Source organism: Symphalangus syndactylus, chromosome 2 (assembly GCF_028878055.3).
Source record: "Symphalangus syndactylus isolate Jambi chromosome 2, NHGRI_mSymSyn1-v2.1_pri, whole genome shotgun sequence".
In the NCBI taxonomy this organism is placed as follows: Eukaryota; Metazoa; Chordata; class Mammalia; order Primates; family Hylobatidae; genus Symphalangus; species Symphalangus syndactylus.
Window position 1 is genome coordinate 42,380,518 of NC_072424.2, and position 18,468 is coordinate 42,398,985.

Here is an 18,468-nt window from a genome sequence, read left to right on the forward strand (position 1 = left end):
TATGGGAGGGCCCTGCTGCCAGCTGCTGCATTTGCTTGTTGTAAAGGGGAAAGTGTAGGCTTAAGTCTTGGCTCAGAGAGGAGGACCAGCCCTATGAACATTGAAAGGATGAAACTCAAGAACTGGACCTGAGGTTAAGATGCGGGGGATGAAGAAGGAAGGATTTATTTGTTCTGTTTGTTTACAAAGAGTCACTTTCACCTGAGACACTCTTTAATCCATTCCTACATGCAAATTAAACAGGGATTTTCTCTGATTAGCAATGCTTTGCATTCCACCCTTTCTGAAAGACAAATGAAAAAAAAAATCCTGAAACCTGCCTTTCATTTTCCTCTGTGACAGCACTAAAGAGCTACAAGGAAAACAAGATGTTTTCTGATCTTCTTATTTCTACTAAACTTTTTAAAAAAGTACTTCTTACAGATAATATCATCTGTTAAATCATCTCCTGTATTTAATAAAAATTATTGGAAAAGTGTTTTTGTCAAATATGTAATTTCTTGGACACCTCTTGTGATCTGGCCGAAATATCTGCATGAAGCTGCCCTCCCCGTGCCCTCTTGGCCCTGGAAGAGCTCTCTGTCCTTCAACTCCATCCTTCCTGAACTTGTTTATTCTTCTACGTGCCTGGGGCTGTTCTCAGCCTGCAGATACCCTTCTGTGGATTCTCTCTATGGATTCCTCTTGTGCTCTCATGGCCAGACGATCTTCCCTGGGGTATGTACAAAGTTCTCCTATCCTGATAACACTGTCAGTGGTTCTTAACCTTGGCTGCACATCGGATCCCTTGAGAGCCAATGATTCTGGTTTAAATGGTCGGGGGCAAGGCCTGGGTATCAAGATTATTAAAAGTCCCCTAAGTGATTCTAATGTGCAGCCAAAGTCAAGACCGTTTCTTTAACCTACCTTTTCATCCAAGGAGATGCAGAAAGATTACCAATTGATGTAAGGTCTAAACTTCAATTCATAAAAGACTCATTGAAGGGCCTGGTGTGGTGGCTTACGCTTGTAATCCCAGCACTTTGGGAGGCTGAGGCGGGCGGATTACCTGAGGTCAGAAGTTCGAGACCAGCCTGGCCAACATGGTGAAACCCCGTCTCTACTAAAAATACAAAAGTTAGCCAGGCGTGGTGGCAGGTGCCTGTAATCCCAGCCACTCGGGAGGCTGAAGTAGGAGAATCGCTTGAACCTGGGAGGCGGAGGTTGCAGTGAGCCGAGATCACGCCGTTGTACTACAGCCTGGGGGACAAGAGTGAGACTTCGTCTCAAAAAAAAAAAAAGACTCATTGAAGAAGGCTGGGCTGTATACATTCAGCTCCTGGGGTCAGAGTCCCTGCTCTGCCACCAGGCTGCCTGGGAGGAGAAGGCAGGCAGGCTGGAAGCATCACTGTGCCCGACTTGTATTAATCTGAGTCCAGGTAAAGGTGAATGCCTGGCCATTGGCAACCACAGCCAATTCCTTCTGCTGTCTTCCCCTTGTTGAAAGCAGACATCATACCATTGACTAAAATTCCATTGCCAGAGTCTTTCCTTTCCTGGGAAAATGCCTGGGTAAGCCTTTGGCCACTCATTATGGAGAAAAGAATAAGATTTGTTGTTGAAGCTATTCCAGGCTATGGTGGATGGGGGAAGATACTCTGGAGGTTGGGGAGTCATCTTTTTGCTCTTTCCATTTAAACTTAGCCTAGAAGGAGATAAACCTGGCCTAATCCTTTTTTTTCCCTTTATATATATATATTTTTTGAGACAGAGTCTCGCTCTGTCGCCCAAGCTGGAGTGCAGTGGCACGATCTTGGCTCACTGCAAGCTCCACCTCCTGAGTTCAGGCCATTCTCCTGCCTCAGCCTCCCGAGTAGCTGGGACTACAGGTGCCCGCCACCACGCCTGGCTAAATTTTTTTTGTGTTTTTAGTAGAGACAGGGTTTCACCGTGTTAGCCAGCATGGTCTTGATCTCCTGACCTCGTGATCGACCCGCCTCAGCCTCCCAAAGTGCTGGGATTACAGGCTTGAGCCACCGCACCAGCCTGGCCTAATCCTTTAAAAATGGCTCTCAACCTTCTGTGTGCGTAAGAGTCACCAGGCCTAGAAAATTTGTTAAAATGCAGATTGCTGGGCCCTACCTGGAATTTTTATTCTATTGATATGGTTTAGGGTCCAGCAATCTGAATTTCTAATAAATAAATACAGGCAATCTTTAGACCTTACTCCAGAAAACACTGTTTCTGAGCGCGATCTGGAAGAGAGGCTGGGTTTGAAGGCACAAGAGGGAACCTGAGATTGTCCCCTCCCTCCCTGCCCCTCAGGTCCAAGCCTCTTGATCCCAGGCTCCCAGAAGCAAGGCATTCGGCACTTATTCTCACACAGCCTTTGCTTCTCCTGGTCTCAGATTGCCATGTGGTCTGGTCATCTCTCTGCTCCCTCAAGCTGAGGGGTCCTGATTCACTGCTTCTTGTCACGCCTACTTGGATCAGAGTTTCAGCTATTTAAAAGCCTCTCAGTTTGCAGAGGAAGGAAAGATGCAGGTAAAGACTAAGGATGGTGCTCACTTATGAAAATATTCACAATATAGTAAGTGGAACACACAGATTTCAAAATGTCAAGAGTGATCTTAGTTGTGTAAAATCTGTACATCTTATGCATGGGTAGTAAAAATTGGAAAGCTATTCAGTGGGAATCCTTCTAGAAGATTCCTCTATTCAACCTGCACCACAGGGACCAACAACCAGGAGACCCCGGGAAGACAGGGAACATCACAGTACCAAGCCTGAGGCCTGCCTGCCACATCCTCATTTTCTTACATCCTTTTTCTAGGTTGGAGTCTTTGCAGGATGAGTGACAGTAAAGACAGCCCACCCCCCACCAACAGGGATGAGGTCGAGTCTTAGTGCCACTGCCACTGCATTCTGTGTTGGTCACTTAGAGCACGATATTATAATAGCAATGGCAAAATGGTCCCGACCGTGGCACTGTGCTCCAAGAAGGGCCAGTCCCTTTTCCGTTGTCACGCAAGGAGAGGGGCATGTTCTGCCTGTAGTCACTTCATCTCCATTCTACAGCTTTTGCAAACTGTGGCTCAAGAAGAAAGTACATGACTATAAAACAAATTACAATATATAGGCATAGGTTTGTCTGAATTCATACAGAGAAAAGTCAGCAGTCCTGCAAAGAAGCTGCAGACTGAAAAGCACACACCCAAATTATGCTTCCAATTGACCACCCAACTTATTTGTCTGAAACTTTGCACTTGAGTTAATGAGAACTTAGTTTTTCCCCCAAACAGGTATTTGCTTTATTTGCGCACAACTAAAAGGCCCACAACAGAAAAAGGCATGATCTATCATAGCCATGCACAAAGGATGGTCTCCCAACTGGTAGCATCAGCACCACCTGGGAATTTGTTAGAAATGCAGGGGCTGGGCATGGTGGCTCATGCCTGTAATCCCAGCATTTTGGGAGGCCAGGGCAGGCAGATCACAAGGTCAGGAGTTCAAGACCAGCCTGGCCAACATAGTGAAACCCCATCTCTACTAAAAATACAAAAAATTAGCCCGGCATGGTGGCAGGCGCCTGTATTCTCAGCTACTCGGGAGGCTGAGGCAGGAGAATCGCTTGAACCCTGGAGGCGGAAGTTGCAGTGAGCCGAGATTGCGCCATCGCACCCCAGCCTGGGCAACAAGAGTGAGACTCTGTCTCAAAATAATAATAATAACAAAAATTAAAAAATAAATGCAGATTTTCTGACGCACCACAGACAACCCAATGAGAATCTCCAGGGGTGAGGCCCAGCCAGTTGTGATCCAATAGCCCTCCTGAGGTCTATCAGATTCTAAAGTAAGGCACTTTAAAGGCAAAAAAACCGCTGTAACTTTCAAATGGTGACTTTTCTACTCTCAGTGCATCCTGGAATTTAAATCTCTCAAGATTCAGACTTACCCAGGGTCACACTACTACAGTGTGACTAAGTTACATGTCTTAATTCAAAGCTTGAAAATTAAAAACAAAAGAGAGAATATAAAATTTGATTTGGTTTACACAAGTATTATAATTATTTATATGACCTGCTCACCATTTTTAAATACCAAAATGCCATACTGCTTAAAATTACAATACTAACATATATTTTAAAACATGTATTAGATAAGCTTTGTTCTTCATTTTATTTTGTTACATGAGCATGGCTGTCTCTCTATGACTTTAGAAGATTAGGACATTGTGACCTTATTATCCATCTCCCCACGATGGAAGGATATCTCTGAATGAGATAATCAAAGTGAAGCTGTTTTATGCCTTACCTATCTTTACCTACACACAACTCATCTCAGTAAAAGGATTGCTGTTTGAATCCAGAACAACCCCTCCTGGAACAGACCAGTTGTGCATTCTTTTGCTATGGCATGTGCTATAAGTTGTAATAAGGAGCAAAAAGCACTTCAAAATGAAATGGCCAATGCTAGAGAGCAGCAGAGCTGTGCGTCACCAGATGCATGGACAGTTGATATAATGAGCTAACAGCATCACAGTAAATCTTGGTTTGGGGTCACTATGTCTTCCCAGATCACAGAAGTTTGGCAGTTGTAATAAAGCAGTCTATAGACATCAGAATTTGTGTGAACGAGATACAGAGAGAGAAGAAAACTTTAAAATATAAGAAGTATAATTTATCTAGGGTGACTATAGTTAACTATAATTTATTGTATATTTCAAAATAGCTAGAAGAAAAGATTTGGAATGTGCTCAGCACAAAGAAATGATAAATGTTTGAGGTGAGGTGATGGGTTTCCCCATTATCCTTATTTGATCATTACACATTGTATGCATGTATCAAAATACCACATGCACCCATAAATATCTACTGCTATTATGCATCAACTTTAAAAAGTATAGTTTATGTAACACTTCAGTAACTTACTGTAATTATATAGTTACATAGTATAATTGTTATTGTTATAATAATACACAATAAAAAGTAATTAGGAAATGCCAAGAAGCACCAAATGCCAAATTGAGCAAGTGACAAAATTGCATCCAATTCTTTTGCAACATTTTGCATCTGTTTATTTACATCCACAGCAAAATCACTTATGCAAATTGGCCCCTGGTTCCCTATTACTCTGCCTGTGTCCCACTCTTGACAAATTTCTGATAGGATTCTTCACTGCTGGCTCATTTTGCTCCTCAACCTGGTTAAGCATTAACTTAGGCTAAAGATACTCCATCCAGTTACAGTCAGCTTACAACCAGAGCTGCCCTCTGCCCTCCATATGAAATTATTGAATTTTTTCCAATCAATCCACTTCAACCTCTCTTTCTCTCTTCCTCTCTCTCTCTCTTTCTCCCCCTCTCTGTCTGTCTCTCAATCTCTCTTTCTCCCCACTGCCAGATCCATTATTTTCATTTCCTTCTTTCCTCTATCTCGAAGATTCTCTATAATTCCTCAGGAAAAGGAGAAAAGGGTTTGGCATACAGTATATGTGAACAAATTCTAGAAAACTGTAGCGTTCTGAGGCAACTCAAGGGCCCATCTGAGGGACCCTCTGTGTGTCTCTCAACCATCCTTTTCTCTCTGCTACTGAGCCCATAATATGTGCCTGGCTCTTTCCTGAGCTCTTACACTTGTATCATCAGTGTGCCTGGCCTCCCTAGCTAGGGAGTATAAGGTGTGGTCTCATTTCCTTTGTTACCCAAATTACAATGACTTGGCACAAGACCCCTGACACATACATTTGAACGTGGGCCCCTCAGCGGGTCCCTCACTTATGTGATAATTCTCCAAGATGCAGCCATACGGCTGTCCCAAAAGAAGTTCCTCCTATCCTTCTACTTCACACTCCAGCCTGTCCTCCCTCCACCCTTCCATGCCAGTGGAACACTCTCTTCCCCAAGGCCCAGCTGAGGCCGGGCTGCAGCTACTACAAGATCTTACTGAAGATTCAGGGACAGCAGAGAGGGATTATGTGGTTGAAAATAGCTAGCGATGGCTCTGGCTATGGCTTTTCTCAGAGCAGAGGTGCAGACCCAGCCTCAGATTCAGGGATATCACCCCCTGCCATCGCCCCAACCCCCACCACTGAAAATCCCTCAGGTTTGTCTGTGCTCTTCAGCACTCTAGCGCCTAACAGCCATTAGCCCTAGAAAGAGAGAGATCTCCCCAAAATCTGCAGCTTAAGTTCCCATTTTATGTTTGAGCAATCTCCCTTTTCCCAATTCCCTATCCAGTAAATTTCACTCCACTCCCTAAGTGCTAGATGGCCTGCCCTCAATAGAGCAGCCCCGGCAGAGCACCAGCATCACTGCACTGTTTAGCTTTAAATTAACACTTGGTAGAGGACAGCCACAGGCCTGCCCAGGCAGAGTTCTTCTGAGAAGCTGTCCTCTTACCTTCTAAACTGCTCCACTGCTGCACCAAAAAGTAACACTTCTGCCGCACGGGCGTTCTAAATTCACAAAGGGCCAAGGTATTATTTCTCCCAGATGTCCTCAACCGACAGTTTCCTAGACCTATGCTAAAGTATTTCTATTACCTAACCCAAGGCCTAGCTCCCAGAGTCAGAGAAATCTGCTTTCAGGATTATGGGAAAATCACCATTTCCTACAAGAACAATAGCTGTGTACAGCTCATTATCTCAAGGGTCCAGTCAAATGGTTTTCTCAGAACAAAGGAAGCATTTACCTGAAAGGTGAATTAAAACATCCTACTCTTTCAGGGAAGAACCATGTGAAATTTTATTATATATTTTTTAAGTCAGAAAATTATTATGAGGAAAACATAACATGGCCCTATCTTCCCATTTAGTATTTTGCTCCATATTTGTATATAATACAGATAATACAAATGTTATCTACACATGCTATAAAAATTCAAATATTTTAAAACATCATAAAGTAATAATCCCCTTTTTAGAAAGTAGAAGTTCCAGGCAGCAATATAGATGTATATTCCTCTTTTTTTTAAGGGTTCTGTGGCATTCCATTGAATGGATCTATCAGAATTTATTTAACTAGTTCCCTTTTAATGATTAATGAGCATTGGGTTGTTTTCAAAAGAATGAAACAATGAAAGCATAGATTTACTGAAATGAAAGTACACTCCACAGAGTGGGAATGGGCTTGACCAAGTGGCTCAAGAGCGCTGGTTACAGTATTTTCCTTCTAGGGGTTTCCCATTGGTTACTTGGTTACATCCTGTGTAAATGAAGGAGTGGCCTACGACCAGTCTGATTGGTTGCAGAAGGTGATCAATCAGAGGCTGAAGTTAAGTTACACAGGAAGACTTGGCCTGGGACCAGTCTGATTGGTTACAGGAGGGGATCAATCAGAAGCACTTTCCATTTTTCATCTATAACACAGTGCAAAGGTAGTAGCCTCTGATCCTTTGTTACTTGTGCATGGAGAGGTGGGGTTTTCCATTTGATTGTTGGGGGGGGGGGGCAGAAGAAGCAGGGAGAAGATTAGAGAGTTCTTACACATCATGCTGCAATAAACATGCTTATATGTATATACTGATATCATTTTGTGACCATTTTCATAAGACAAATTCCTAGCAGTCCAATTGCTGGGTCAAAAGTCGTGGATGTTTTAAATCTTGACAGATTTGATTGTAACAATTTACCTTCTTAACACTGGATATTATCACACTTGTTATGTTTTGCCAGTCTGACAGGCGAAAAGACATCTCACTGTTGTTTAGATTTAGATTTGTTTAAATATAAGTGATGTTCAATGTCTTTTCACTGGTCTATTGGCCACTTGTATTTGTTTTCTGTTAGCTGTGTGTTCATATCTTTTGCTCATTTTTCTATTGAATTATTTCTCTTTTTCTTACTGAGTGGTAAGATTTCTTTGTAAATCGAGAAAGCCTGGTGCAAAAATAATCTTAGTTTTTGCCATTACTTTTAGTGGCAAAAACCGTGATTACTTTTGCAGCAAACTTATATGTAGTTCTTATTATTATTACTATATACTGCAAATATTTCTTTCAGCATGTCATTTATCTTTTGATTTTGTACGTATTCTTACCAGTGGAGGGTCTTGATACATATTGTTACCAGTGGAGGGTCTTGACTATGAGTCTTCCAGGTTCTTGGCATTTTGAACAAAGAATTGGACAAAATGCACAAACAAAGCAACAAAAGAATGAAACAATGAAAGCATAGATTTACTGAAATGAAAGTACACTCCACAGAGTGGGAATGGGCTTGACCAAGTGGCTCAAGAGCTCTGGTTACAGTATTTTCCTTCTAGGGGTTTCCCATTGGTTACTTGGTTACATCCTGTGTAAATGAAGGAGTGGCCTATGACCAGTCTGATTGGTTGCAGAAGTTGATCAATCAGAGGCTGAAGTTAAGTTACACAGGAAGACTTGGCCTGGGACCAGTCTGATTGGTTACAGGAGGGGATCAATCAGAAGCACTTTCCATTTTTCATCTATAACACAGTGCAAAGGTAGTAGCCTCTGATCCTTTGTTACTTGTGCATGGAGAGGTGGGGTTTTCCATTTGATTCAGTTCTAGAAAGTCAGTGCAAATTGGCCTTAGGTTCCCTGCCTCCAGACCCTATTCTCCTGCCTCAATATTACTTTTTGTTCTACAGAAGTTTCAAATATCAGCCAGATTTAATAGTCATTTTCTTTATGACTCCTAGGTAAGGAGTAACTTTTAAATGGAAGTTTTAATAGATGCTACCTACTAACATTTAACAAAAAAGAACCTTGGGCCTGATTGAAGCCTCTGCTGTGTCCACAGAGTAGCATCTATATTCGTAATGTGGATGCTCTAAGACAATGAGCAAGGAATCAGAATATCTTTCGTCACAGCCTGAGACTGGTCCAGACATCCCAACAGAGGGGGACACAGCCCAGTGACCACATTCCTTATAGAATCAGTCATGCTTCTCCTTTGCTAAAGTAGCAGATGGTCAATTTAATTAAATACAATATAATTCATCCTATTTGGAGGTTGTTTTGGTAGGGTTTTTTCCCCTTCTTTTTTGTATTCGAGAAGAGTAGAAGACTTTTTTAAAAAGTCAGACCGGTTATTAATATCTTATGTTTAATTTTGTTTTTTACAGGCAGCTTCAAAAGATGGTCCATGATATTAAAAACAATGAAGGTGGAATAATGAATAAAATTAAAAAGTAAGTTCGACTCTATTTAAATAATTATATAAAATAAGTCAACATGTGCTACATGGAAGAAAACAAATTTCTCTGTTACCTGGATGAGAAGTTTCAGCTTCTTTAGCATGTAACCCTTCTTTACTGTTGGCTGGAATCCATGGTGGCCGGGTCTACATTCTGGAACAGGACAAGTGAGTACGGTAGTACTCAGTGGACTTTGATTTTCCTTCTCACTGCAGGGAAGGTGAGCTATGCCCATTCAAGGTACCTAACAAATGTCAAAGCAGGAAAATCATTTATATAACCATTCAGCTAAGTGCTATGAAAACACGTATGGAGAAATTCAAATGAAAAGTTACAAAACACAGCCCTAGCTTCTTCAAGATGCCATGTGAGTTTTCCTTTTTTGGTTTTCTTTCTTTCTTTTTTTTTTTGAGATGGAGTTTCACTCTTGTTGCCCAGGCTGGAGTACAATGGCACAATATCAGCTCACCGCAACCTCCGCCTCCTGGGTTCAAGCGATTCTCTTGCCTCGGCCTCCCGAGTAGCTGGAATTACAGGCACCCGCCAGCATACCTGGCTAATTTTGTATTTTTAGTAGAGACAGGGTTTCTCCATGTTGGTCAGGCTGGTCTTGAACTCCCGACCTCAGGTGATCCGCCCACCTCAGCCTCCCAAAATGCTGGGATTACAGGTGTGAGCCACTGCCCTCAGCCAGTTTTCCATATTTTGATTTCTGCTTTTTGAATTATTACCTGAAAATGAACTTTTTGGTTGGCACTTGGAGAGGGAAAGCTAGCATCTCAAAACTTCTTGTACATCAAAAACTCTTAAGCTTTTTTTTTTAAAAAGAGAATAAAAATTGTACATATCTGCATTTGCCACTCAAAATCTAAGGTAGACGTACCTTAGTAGGTCTTATATACCTTAGTAGGTAAGTCTCTTTCAAGAGAAAATGGGAAATGGTATTCTGTTAAGTCTTTAAATTTTTTAAATAAAACTAATATAGATTCACCAGGGAAAAAAAATCAAACAGGCCAGAATTTTATGAAGTCAAAATCTCCCATTTCCTTATATCTCCATCTTAACCCACTCCCCAGAAAGGGACATTGTCATGGTAAGTTCAATGTGTGTATATATGTATGTATGTGTGTATAAGTATGTATATATGTATGTATGTGTGTGCTTAAACACATACATACATACACTGACATGTACATACTATACACATACATTTTTGTCATAAATGGTATAATAGTGCATACACCATTCTACCAACTTGCTTTGTTGGTTTTACTTAAGCTATTTCATGGACATCTTTATTTGTTAGTAAGTAAAAATTAACCATATTCTTTTCTGAACAGATGATTTAATAGTTTACCTTAGGCCGGGCGCGGTGGCTCACGTTTGTAATCCCAGCACTTTGGGAGGCCGAGGCGGGCGGATCACGAGGTCAGGACATCGAGATCACGGTGAAACCCCATCTCTACTGAAAAATACAAAAAATTAGCCAGGCGTGGTGGCGGGCGCCTGTAGTCCCAGCTACTCGGAGAGGCTGAGGCAGGAGAATGGCGTGAACCCAGGAGGTGGAGCTTGCAGTGAGCCGAGATTGCGCCACTGCACTCCAGCCTGGGCGACAGAGCAAGACTCCGTCTCAAAAAAAAAAAAAAGTCTACCTTAAATGTATTACAATTCAATTAACTAGCTATATATTGGTGGCCATCTTTAAGGGGGGATTTGAATTTAAACTGGTACAACATTTTTGGATAGCAATTTGATAATAGCAATCAAAATTCTCTGGTTATTTCTTCCAATTTAAATGTCATGAATAATACTTTAATAAATGTTCATTGCAGACCTTGAATATACCAGTAGGCTAAATTCCTAAAATGAAATTTCCACATGGAAGAAGTTGTGTCCTTAAAGTTTTGATTGCTATTACCAAATTTTTCTCCCCAAATTTTGGACCAAAAAATAGTTTATAGAAGTTCATTTCTCTATGCATTCAAAAGAGCATCCTTATTCTTTTTAATCTATGCTAAAATTAAAAGTAAGAAATCACTTTTGGTGGTATTTCCAGGCTATGAAATGTAAATGAGTCTCTATGCATAAGTGATCATCATAAAACATAAATGGCCTTCTGCTTGTGAGGTGGTGGTCGTCTTACAGAGGAGGAGAATTTGGCTTCATGTTCTGTCTGATGAGTGGGAGAGGTGTGTGATGATTTTTGCTTATTATTTCTGCTACAGATAGAATCTCATTCTTTATGAGACAGTCCTTGTTACAATCACTAGCAATTCTAGTTGCCAGTTTTACAATACACCAGTTCTCGATAACATGAAGCCTCTGCATAAAATGTTTCTCTATTCCATGGCTCCCAGTTGCCAGTTTTACAATACACCAGTTCTCAGTAACATGAAGCCTCTGCATAAAATGTCTCTCTATTCCATGGCCAGTCATATTTACAGCAGCTGTGGAGCTCAAGTTTTTTCTAACAGCCTCTATTTCAAACGTTCTGCCCATTGGATGACCAAAGCACTTTTACAAGACAAACCATGTTTCTTCTCAGCCTGGAAATTATGGCCACCATAGTCATTACCCCGGGTGACGTCAGGGGCCCTTTAGCTCAAAGTGACTTGCAGTTACACTTTTACTTGAAGCCAGGCCACAGGTGCTACCCTGAATGGAGGAAGCACGCTTGAACACGCTGGTTCCCTAACACAAGACTGTGACAGAGTTTTCACTGGTCTACGGCCGCGTGAGAAAATAAGGACCATAAAGTGTTGGGGGTTGTGTGCAGCAGCCAGCTACAGAGCAAAGTTCAACTACGCCTTTTATTCCTAGTGTTGAGTGGCCAACAGTCCTTTAGCGAGTTTTTCCTTTATTCTGAGATGATTTGGGGGTGTTAAAATACCCTTCCTTTTCTTTTATGAAATGATAGTAATAATGGATAACAGGTGGTTTGTGCTTTTGGAAATTTTACTATTCCTTGAACCAACCTGGGCACCAGACCCAGTTTTGTTTTTGTTTTTCTTCCTTGCAACACCTTGGATGATCTCTGTCTCTGTGCCTCATCATGTGCCTAATGATAGTATCTTCCCAGCCCACCCTGCTGGCTTGTGAGGAGAATTGAATGAAATAATAGATATTGAGAGCCTGTGAGAAAAAGAAAACCAGAATTTCTATGTAAATATATGTATATTTTTGCAAATTACAATTTTGGTTTGTAAATTCTTTTTGTGTGCGTTTTTTAATCAAACACAAATTTCTATGCTTTTTTTTTTCAAAACATGAAAAGTTTGTATATAATAGCAGTTATACTGCTTCTATTGAAGGATATGATATTTTAGTAAATAAAGGCTACTGGATATAAGTTTTATTTATGTATATTTTAAATTTCATTAAGCAAATAATTCTTAGTTAAAATGGGTAATAATTATTCAAAAATAATTGACTATAAACCTTACTCATTTCAAGTAGTGGAAAGGGAGGTATCAGAACTTACAAAACTTGGAATAGTTTTCTAAAATGTAGTTTCAATTTTCTTCTTTTATTGAACGAAGAAGGATCGTGACTATTTAGCACATTTCATATGAGCATAAAGGTACTAAAGTACCTTTATTTTAGTAAAGTTTTGAGAGTGCTTAAAACAAGTTGAATACTAAATATGCTAAGTCTCATAATCTCCAATCCTGAGACACTCACTGTTCACTTGTTTGGCTTTTTTTTCTTTTTAAAGACAGTGTCTCGCTCTGTCGCCCAAGCTGGAGTGCAGGGGCGTGATCATGGCTCACTTCAGCTTTGACCTCTGGGGCCCAAGTGATCCTCCCACCTTAGCCCCTCAAGTAGCTGGGACCACAGGTGCATGCCACCATGGCTGGCTCATTTTGTTTATTTTTTTGTAGAGATGAAGTCTCACTATGTTACCCAAGCTGGTTTTGAACTCCTAGGTACAAGTGATCCTCCTGCCTTGGCCTCCCAAGGTGCTGGGATTACAGAAATGAGCCAGTGTGTCTGGCTTACTTGCATTTTTAAAATGGTGCAAATGTAATTTTAGCCCAACCTACAACCAAAATGCTTACTGTAGCTGATTTTTTCCTGTTAAACATTTGTAAGTCATTAAAATATAGTTCATCTTATCTAACCTTCTTATCAACACTTACCTTACCAACCAATCAACACTTATCTTCCTTGAACCTCTGAACTCAGTGCTTACTATTATCATATTCTGACCTCTCTGAGCCCTTCTCCACCTGACTTCACCTTTGCCAAGTCTTAGCCACATTGTGCATGCACTGGGGAGATGGGGAGAGGTGGAAAACCCCTGACTAATGGCTTCACTACATTTACAATACATCAGATCTGTGCATTGATGGGTCCAAGAGAAGCCATTATGCTATTAGTTGTCTATCTATTCTCTCTATATCAGCTTCTAGCATCGGCTTTGACCATCATTGTTCTGCTCACTGACCTTTTGTCTTACGGTTGTTACCTCCAGGCTAAAAGTCAAAGCACCTCCAAGTGTTCCTCGAAGGGACTACGCTTCAGGTAAGGTATTTCTCAGATACTTTAACTGACTCTTGACTAATTTAATGTTCATATTTACATTGATGCTTATGGAGAGGGAAATATGCTATCCTCATTTGAAAACAAAAGGTATCTTTTCTAATTTCAAGAATGACTAAATCTATTAGGCATTTTGACTACAGTGGAGATGTAGTTTTTTTATCCATCCATCCACCCACCTATTTATTGGTTACGTATTAAACATCTTCCATGTGCCAGACACATGCAGATCTGAGGCAGGAATACAGTGCTAAAAGTTAAAGATAGACTCTACATTTGAGGAATTTATAGTCTAGAAGGGAAGATAGATTATTGTATTAGTCCGTTTTCACACTGCTGATAAAGATATACCCGAGACTGGGTAATTTATAAAGAAAAAGAGGTTTAATGGACTCACAGTTCCACATGGCTGGGGAGGCCTCACAATCATAGTAGAAGGCAAAAGGCATGTCTTACATGGCGGCAGGCAAGGTAGAATGAGAGCCAAGAGAAAGGGGAAACCCTGGATAAAATCATCAGATTTTGTGAGACTTATTCACTGCCACCAGAACAGTATAGGGGAAACTGCACCCACGATTCAATTATCTCCTACAAGGTCCCTCCCACAACATGTGGGAATTATGGGAGCTACAATTCAAGATGAGATTTGGGGGTTACAAAGCCAAACCATATCAATTATGTTAAAAGTAATTATAGGCCCAGGTGCAGTGGCTCACACCTGCAATCCTAGCATTTTGGGAGGCTGAGGAAGGCAGATTACTTGAGCCCAGGAGTTTGAGATCAGCCTGGGCAACATGGCAAAACCCTATCTCTACAAAAAATGCAAATTATCCAGGTGTGGTGGCATGCACCTGTAGTCCCAGCTACTCAGGATGCTGAGGTGGGAGGATCACTGAGGTCAAGGCTGCAGTGAGCTGTGATCATGCTACTGCAATCCAGCCAGGGCAACAGAGTGAGACCCTGTCTCAAAAAAAAAAAAAAAAAAAAAAAAAGAAAGAAAAGAAAAGTAATTACAATTCAGTGATAGGGGAAGCACAAAGTTCTGTGGAATTCCACAGCAGCACTAATGAATCTAATCTGTGGCTGGGAGTGTGGGGGAAGTGGGGAAGAGACTACTTCCTCCATCAAAAGCTGTTTAAATTGATACTTGAGGATTGTTGAAGGGGTGGGGGTAATAAATTATTGCTGGCACATTGCTGACACTCAATCCTGACACTCAATCCTCTCCAAGTTTAGCCTGCAACCTCATTCCAACTAGGATCAACTTTGGCAGGAAAGAAGGGTTGAGATTTGTAGTGTTTCTGGCAGTGGTGAGCCAAGTAAAATATTCAATACACGTTTCTTTATTAGAACAAATACGTTGGAGGATAGTTTTAAAATCTCTTTCTATAGTGTTAATTATAAAGATTTCCTGAATATCCCTTAGTGAAAACCACAGAGCTACAGACATCATTGATGATTCTCAACAGGGCAACAGCCTAAAACCAAACCATAACCTTAAATGAAGCTTACTATTTTATTTTATTTTTTCTGCCACTGATCAAGATAGCAATAAGTCAGATAGTGCAGTTCCTCCAAAGGGAATCTTATCACACTGAGAAATGCTGACCAACCTGCCCAAGTCTGGTTACAGGCCTGTTGGACCACTCACTAATTCACAGAGTAGTTATTGGCATCATCCTGCCAATCAGTCAGCAAGTTTAGACAGTTGGTCAGGGGATGCCAGTACAGTCTGGCACTAAAAGAGAGACCCTGTTCTGGGCTTTAATATCTACCTAATCAATAAGTCAAGGAAGCTTCCTAGTTACATGAGAACAAACACATTCTTCCTTCCAAGTTCTAAATAAAGAAAAGAAACAAAAGCAGACTCAACCTGTTAAAGAACTAAATAAGTTTGATGGGAAAATTATAAAATCATGGAGTCTTGGGTTTAAAAGGAACCTCAGAGGTCATGTAGATCAATATCTGATCCAGGGTTTAACCCCTATCCCACCACCATGCACCTCCACACACAAGGCCCAGCTTCTGCTTGGACACTTTCTGTGATGGTTTCCCATGGTCTAGCAAGGGACAGACAGCCCTGGCTGGATGTAGATACAATCCATTTCCTTATGGCTTCCTATGTCTCTCCTGATGGCCACACAGTTCAAGCCTTTAAATATTAAGAAAAGTAGAGCCAGGCACGGTGGCTCACATCTGTAATCCCAGCACTTTGGTAGGCCAAGATGGGAGGATCGCTTGAGGCCAGGAGTTTAAGACCAGCTTGGTCAATACAGCGAGATCCCATCTCTTAAAATATAAGAAAAAAATATTAAGAAAAATAGAAATAGAGTTGTCTTGTGCAACTTCAAAGGAGAGAATTAAGAAGTTAGGCCATCTGAGTGGTTTCTTCTCTGGGATAAACATCTCCAGGTGCTTCAGCTGTTTCGCACATTTTCTGATTCATTCAACACGTGTTTCATGAGTGTGTCCTGTGTGACTCTCACTGTGCTAGATCCGGAGTGGGGAACAAAATACAACCCCTGACCTTACAGTGCTGAGTGACTAGTGGGGAGTCAGATAAGAAACAAGAAAGCAAACAGGTAACTATAAATTAGCAAACATGGTACCTGCTGTGAGGGAAGATGGAAGGGTGCAATGATGGGGAATCAGTGTGGGGTAGGAGAAGAGCTTAGGTGGTCTGGGAAGGTCTGTCTGAGAAGGTGACATTTAATTCGAGGATTTGGGGACAAATGTGCAGGAATATTTGCCACTTTTAGATGAACGAACAGCATCAGAGATACTGGACACAGATGCCAGGAGTTCAGAGTCAATTGTTGGAAACTTAAGTGGACTGACATATCTGATTTCAGGGCGGACATCTCTCCTGATTTTCCCCTCACACTCACCTGTCTGCCTGCTCATCCACTCACCCAGGCCCTCTCCTTTCCATGTATTTCTGCTTAGGGAAAAGGGAGGTAGCATCCGTCTATTATTCATCCTTTTGCCTAACACACACACTTGGGATCAACCTTGATGCCTCCTTTTCCCTCACCTTCTACAAAAATTAATCTCCAAATCTCATTGATTTGTTCTTAAATGCCTCTTAAATATTTTTTCCCTCTCTATTCCCATTGCTACAGCTAAGGCCTTCATCATCTCTTGCTTGTCCTAGTGTAGAAGGCTCTAAGTAATCTGCTTAATTCCTGATTGCATGTAGTCCTCTCAAATTCTACCAGAAAATTGTTCTGAAATAAAATTCTCTTTAAATCTTTTCATGGCTCTACATTGCCAACAAGAGGAACTGCAAACCACTGAGCCCACATACAAGGTCTTTCAGCTTAGCCACTAACTGGCTGTGTAACCTTGGGCATCTCATGCTCCTTTCCTCATCTATATTATGCAGGCCTGAACTAGAAGATCTGTCAGGTCCCCTCTAATACTAATTGTTCTGCACTCCTGCAGAAACACAGATCTCTGGGGCTCAGGGCCCAGTGATGAAGTGAGCCTCTCCTAACATTCCCTGGCTTTAGGAATTCACATCTTCCGATCTCCCTGATGCTCTGAAATGTTCTCTTTTTTGTCCTTAGACACCTGCTCCCTATCCTGGAACCCTTCCAAATAGTCTTGATGTCAGAACATTTAATCCCTCCTGGAATGCAGAAGTGTGGCCCAACAGGATCTTCTAAGCCTTGGCAACACAAAGTTTGATTCCCAGCTAGACAGCATCAACCTCATCTGGAGCTTCTTAGAAATGCAGAATCTTGGCCCCACCCTAGAACTACTGGATCAGAATTTACATTTGAGCAAGATCTCCTGGGGATCTGAATGTAAATCACACTTAAGAAACCCTGCTATAAACCACCATCTCTGTCCCTATTGCCTTTCCTGAACTAAAAGACAAGTAGATTTTACTCCCTCAATCCCTGACCCCTGCAAATCCATTGATGTTCCAGGGTCTCAGAAATGCATCTTATTGCTTTGACAGATGACTGGGGCCTTGCCCGGTTTCCCCTGCTCTTACACTCAATCCCCGGAAATGGTCCAAAACCACCATCACCACCTGCAGTTAGCATCCTTCCTTGCCGTTCTCTCCCCCACCCTAGCTCACGTCCCAGGAGCATTTCCAGCTGCTTCCCCTGAGCCTTGAGGTTTCTGCACAGCTGCATGTCCGGGGCCTCAGAAATCAGCCCTGAGAGCTCCTCCCGAACCTGGGGAGTCTTTAGGATCTTGGAAACCATAGTGTGTGGAGGCCAGAGCCCACCAGACCTCCTGAGCCTGGGAGGCCAATCATGTGTCCTATGGAGCACTTGAACCACCAAAGCCTCCTGAAATGCTCCAGCTATTTTCCCCCCACACGTTGGATTTATGTCCTCTTTCCAGTTCTGGAAACAAATGGCTTCCCAAAACCCTCTAAGCCAACAGTGCGTTGACCTTGGTGATGCTGACCTTCAGAGGGCAGAGGATAGAGAGGACCAGCAACTGCCCCGCAGGAGGTCAGTCAAAGAGTCACCATACCCTCTTCCCCAGTTAGAGTACAGAAGGACAAAGCTTGAATTACACAAAGAATGGAGACCTGGGTCTCCTCCAGGGATGCAGATCAGGCCAGTGTGGAGCCTGCTGCCTTCAGTTCAGACCCAGCAATCCCAGTTCAGTCCTTCCCTGAGGAGGAAACATCGCCGCTAAGGAACTGCTGGCCCACTGGGCAGAATGCATTGCCCCAAGCAGCTGGCATTGCTGTGGGAAGGGAAGATATCCAAAATCTGTTGAGTATTGACTCTGTTCTGGGCATTAAGCTAAGCTCTTCA

The 18,468-nt window shown here is 41.9% G+C and overlaps 1 protein-coding gene across 5 annotated transcripts in view; it reads left to right on the top strand.

The window, feature by feature from the left end:
- The window catches only part of BLNK (B cell linker), an 80,189-nt gene that overhangs the window by 16,050 nt on the left and 45,671 nt on the right, over positions 1 to 18,468 (top strand). For all 5 annotated transcript variants that reach the window (XM_055254004.2, XM_055254016.2, XM_063629344.1 and 2 more), the window contains exons 2-3: positions 9,068 to 9,133; positions 13,614 to 13,663. In XM_055254004.2, the coding sequence (XP_055109979.1) occupies positions 9,068 to 9,133; positions 13,614 to 13,663 (116 nt within the window). The remainder of the gene's footprint in view (positions 1 to 9,067; positions 9,134 to 13,613; positions 13,664 to 18,468) is intronic.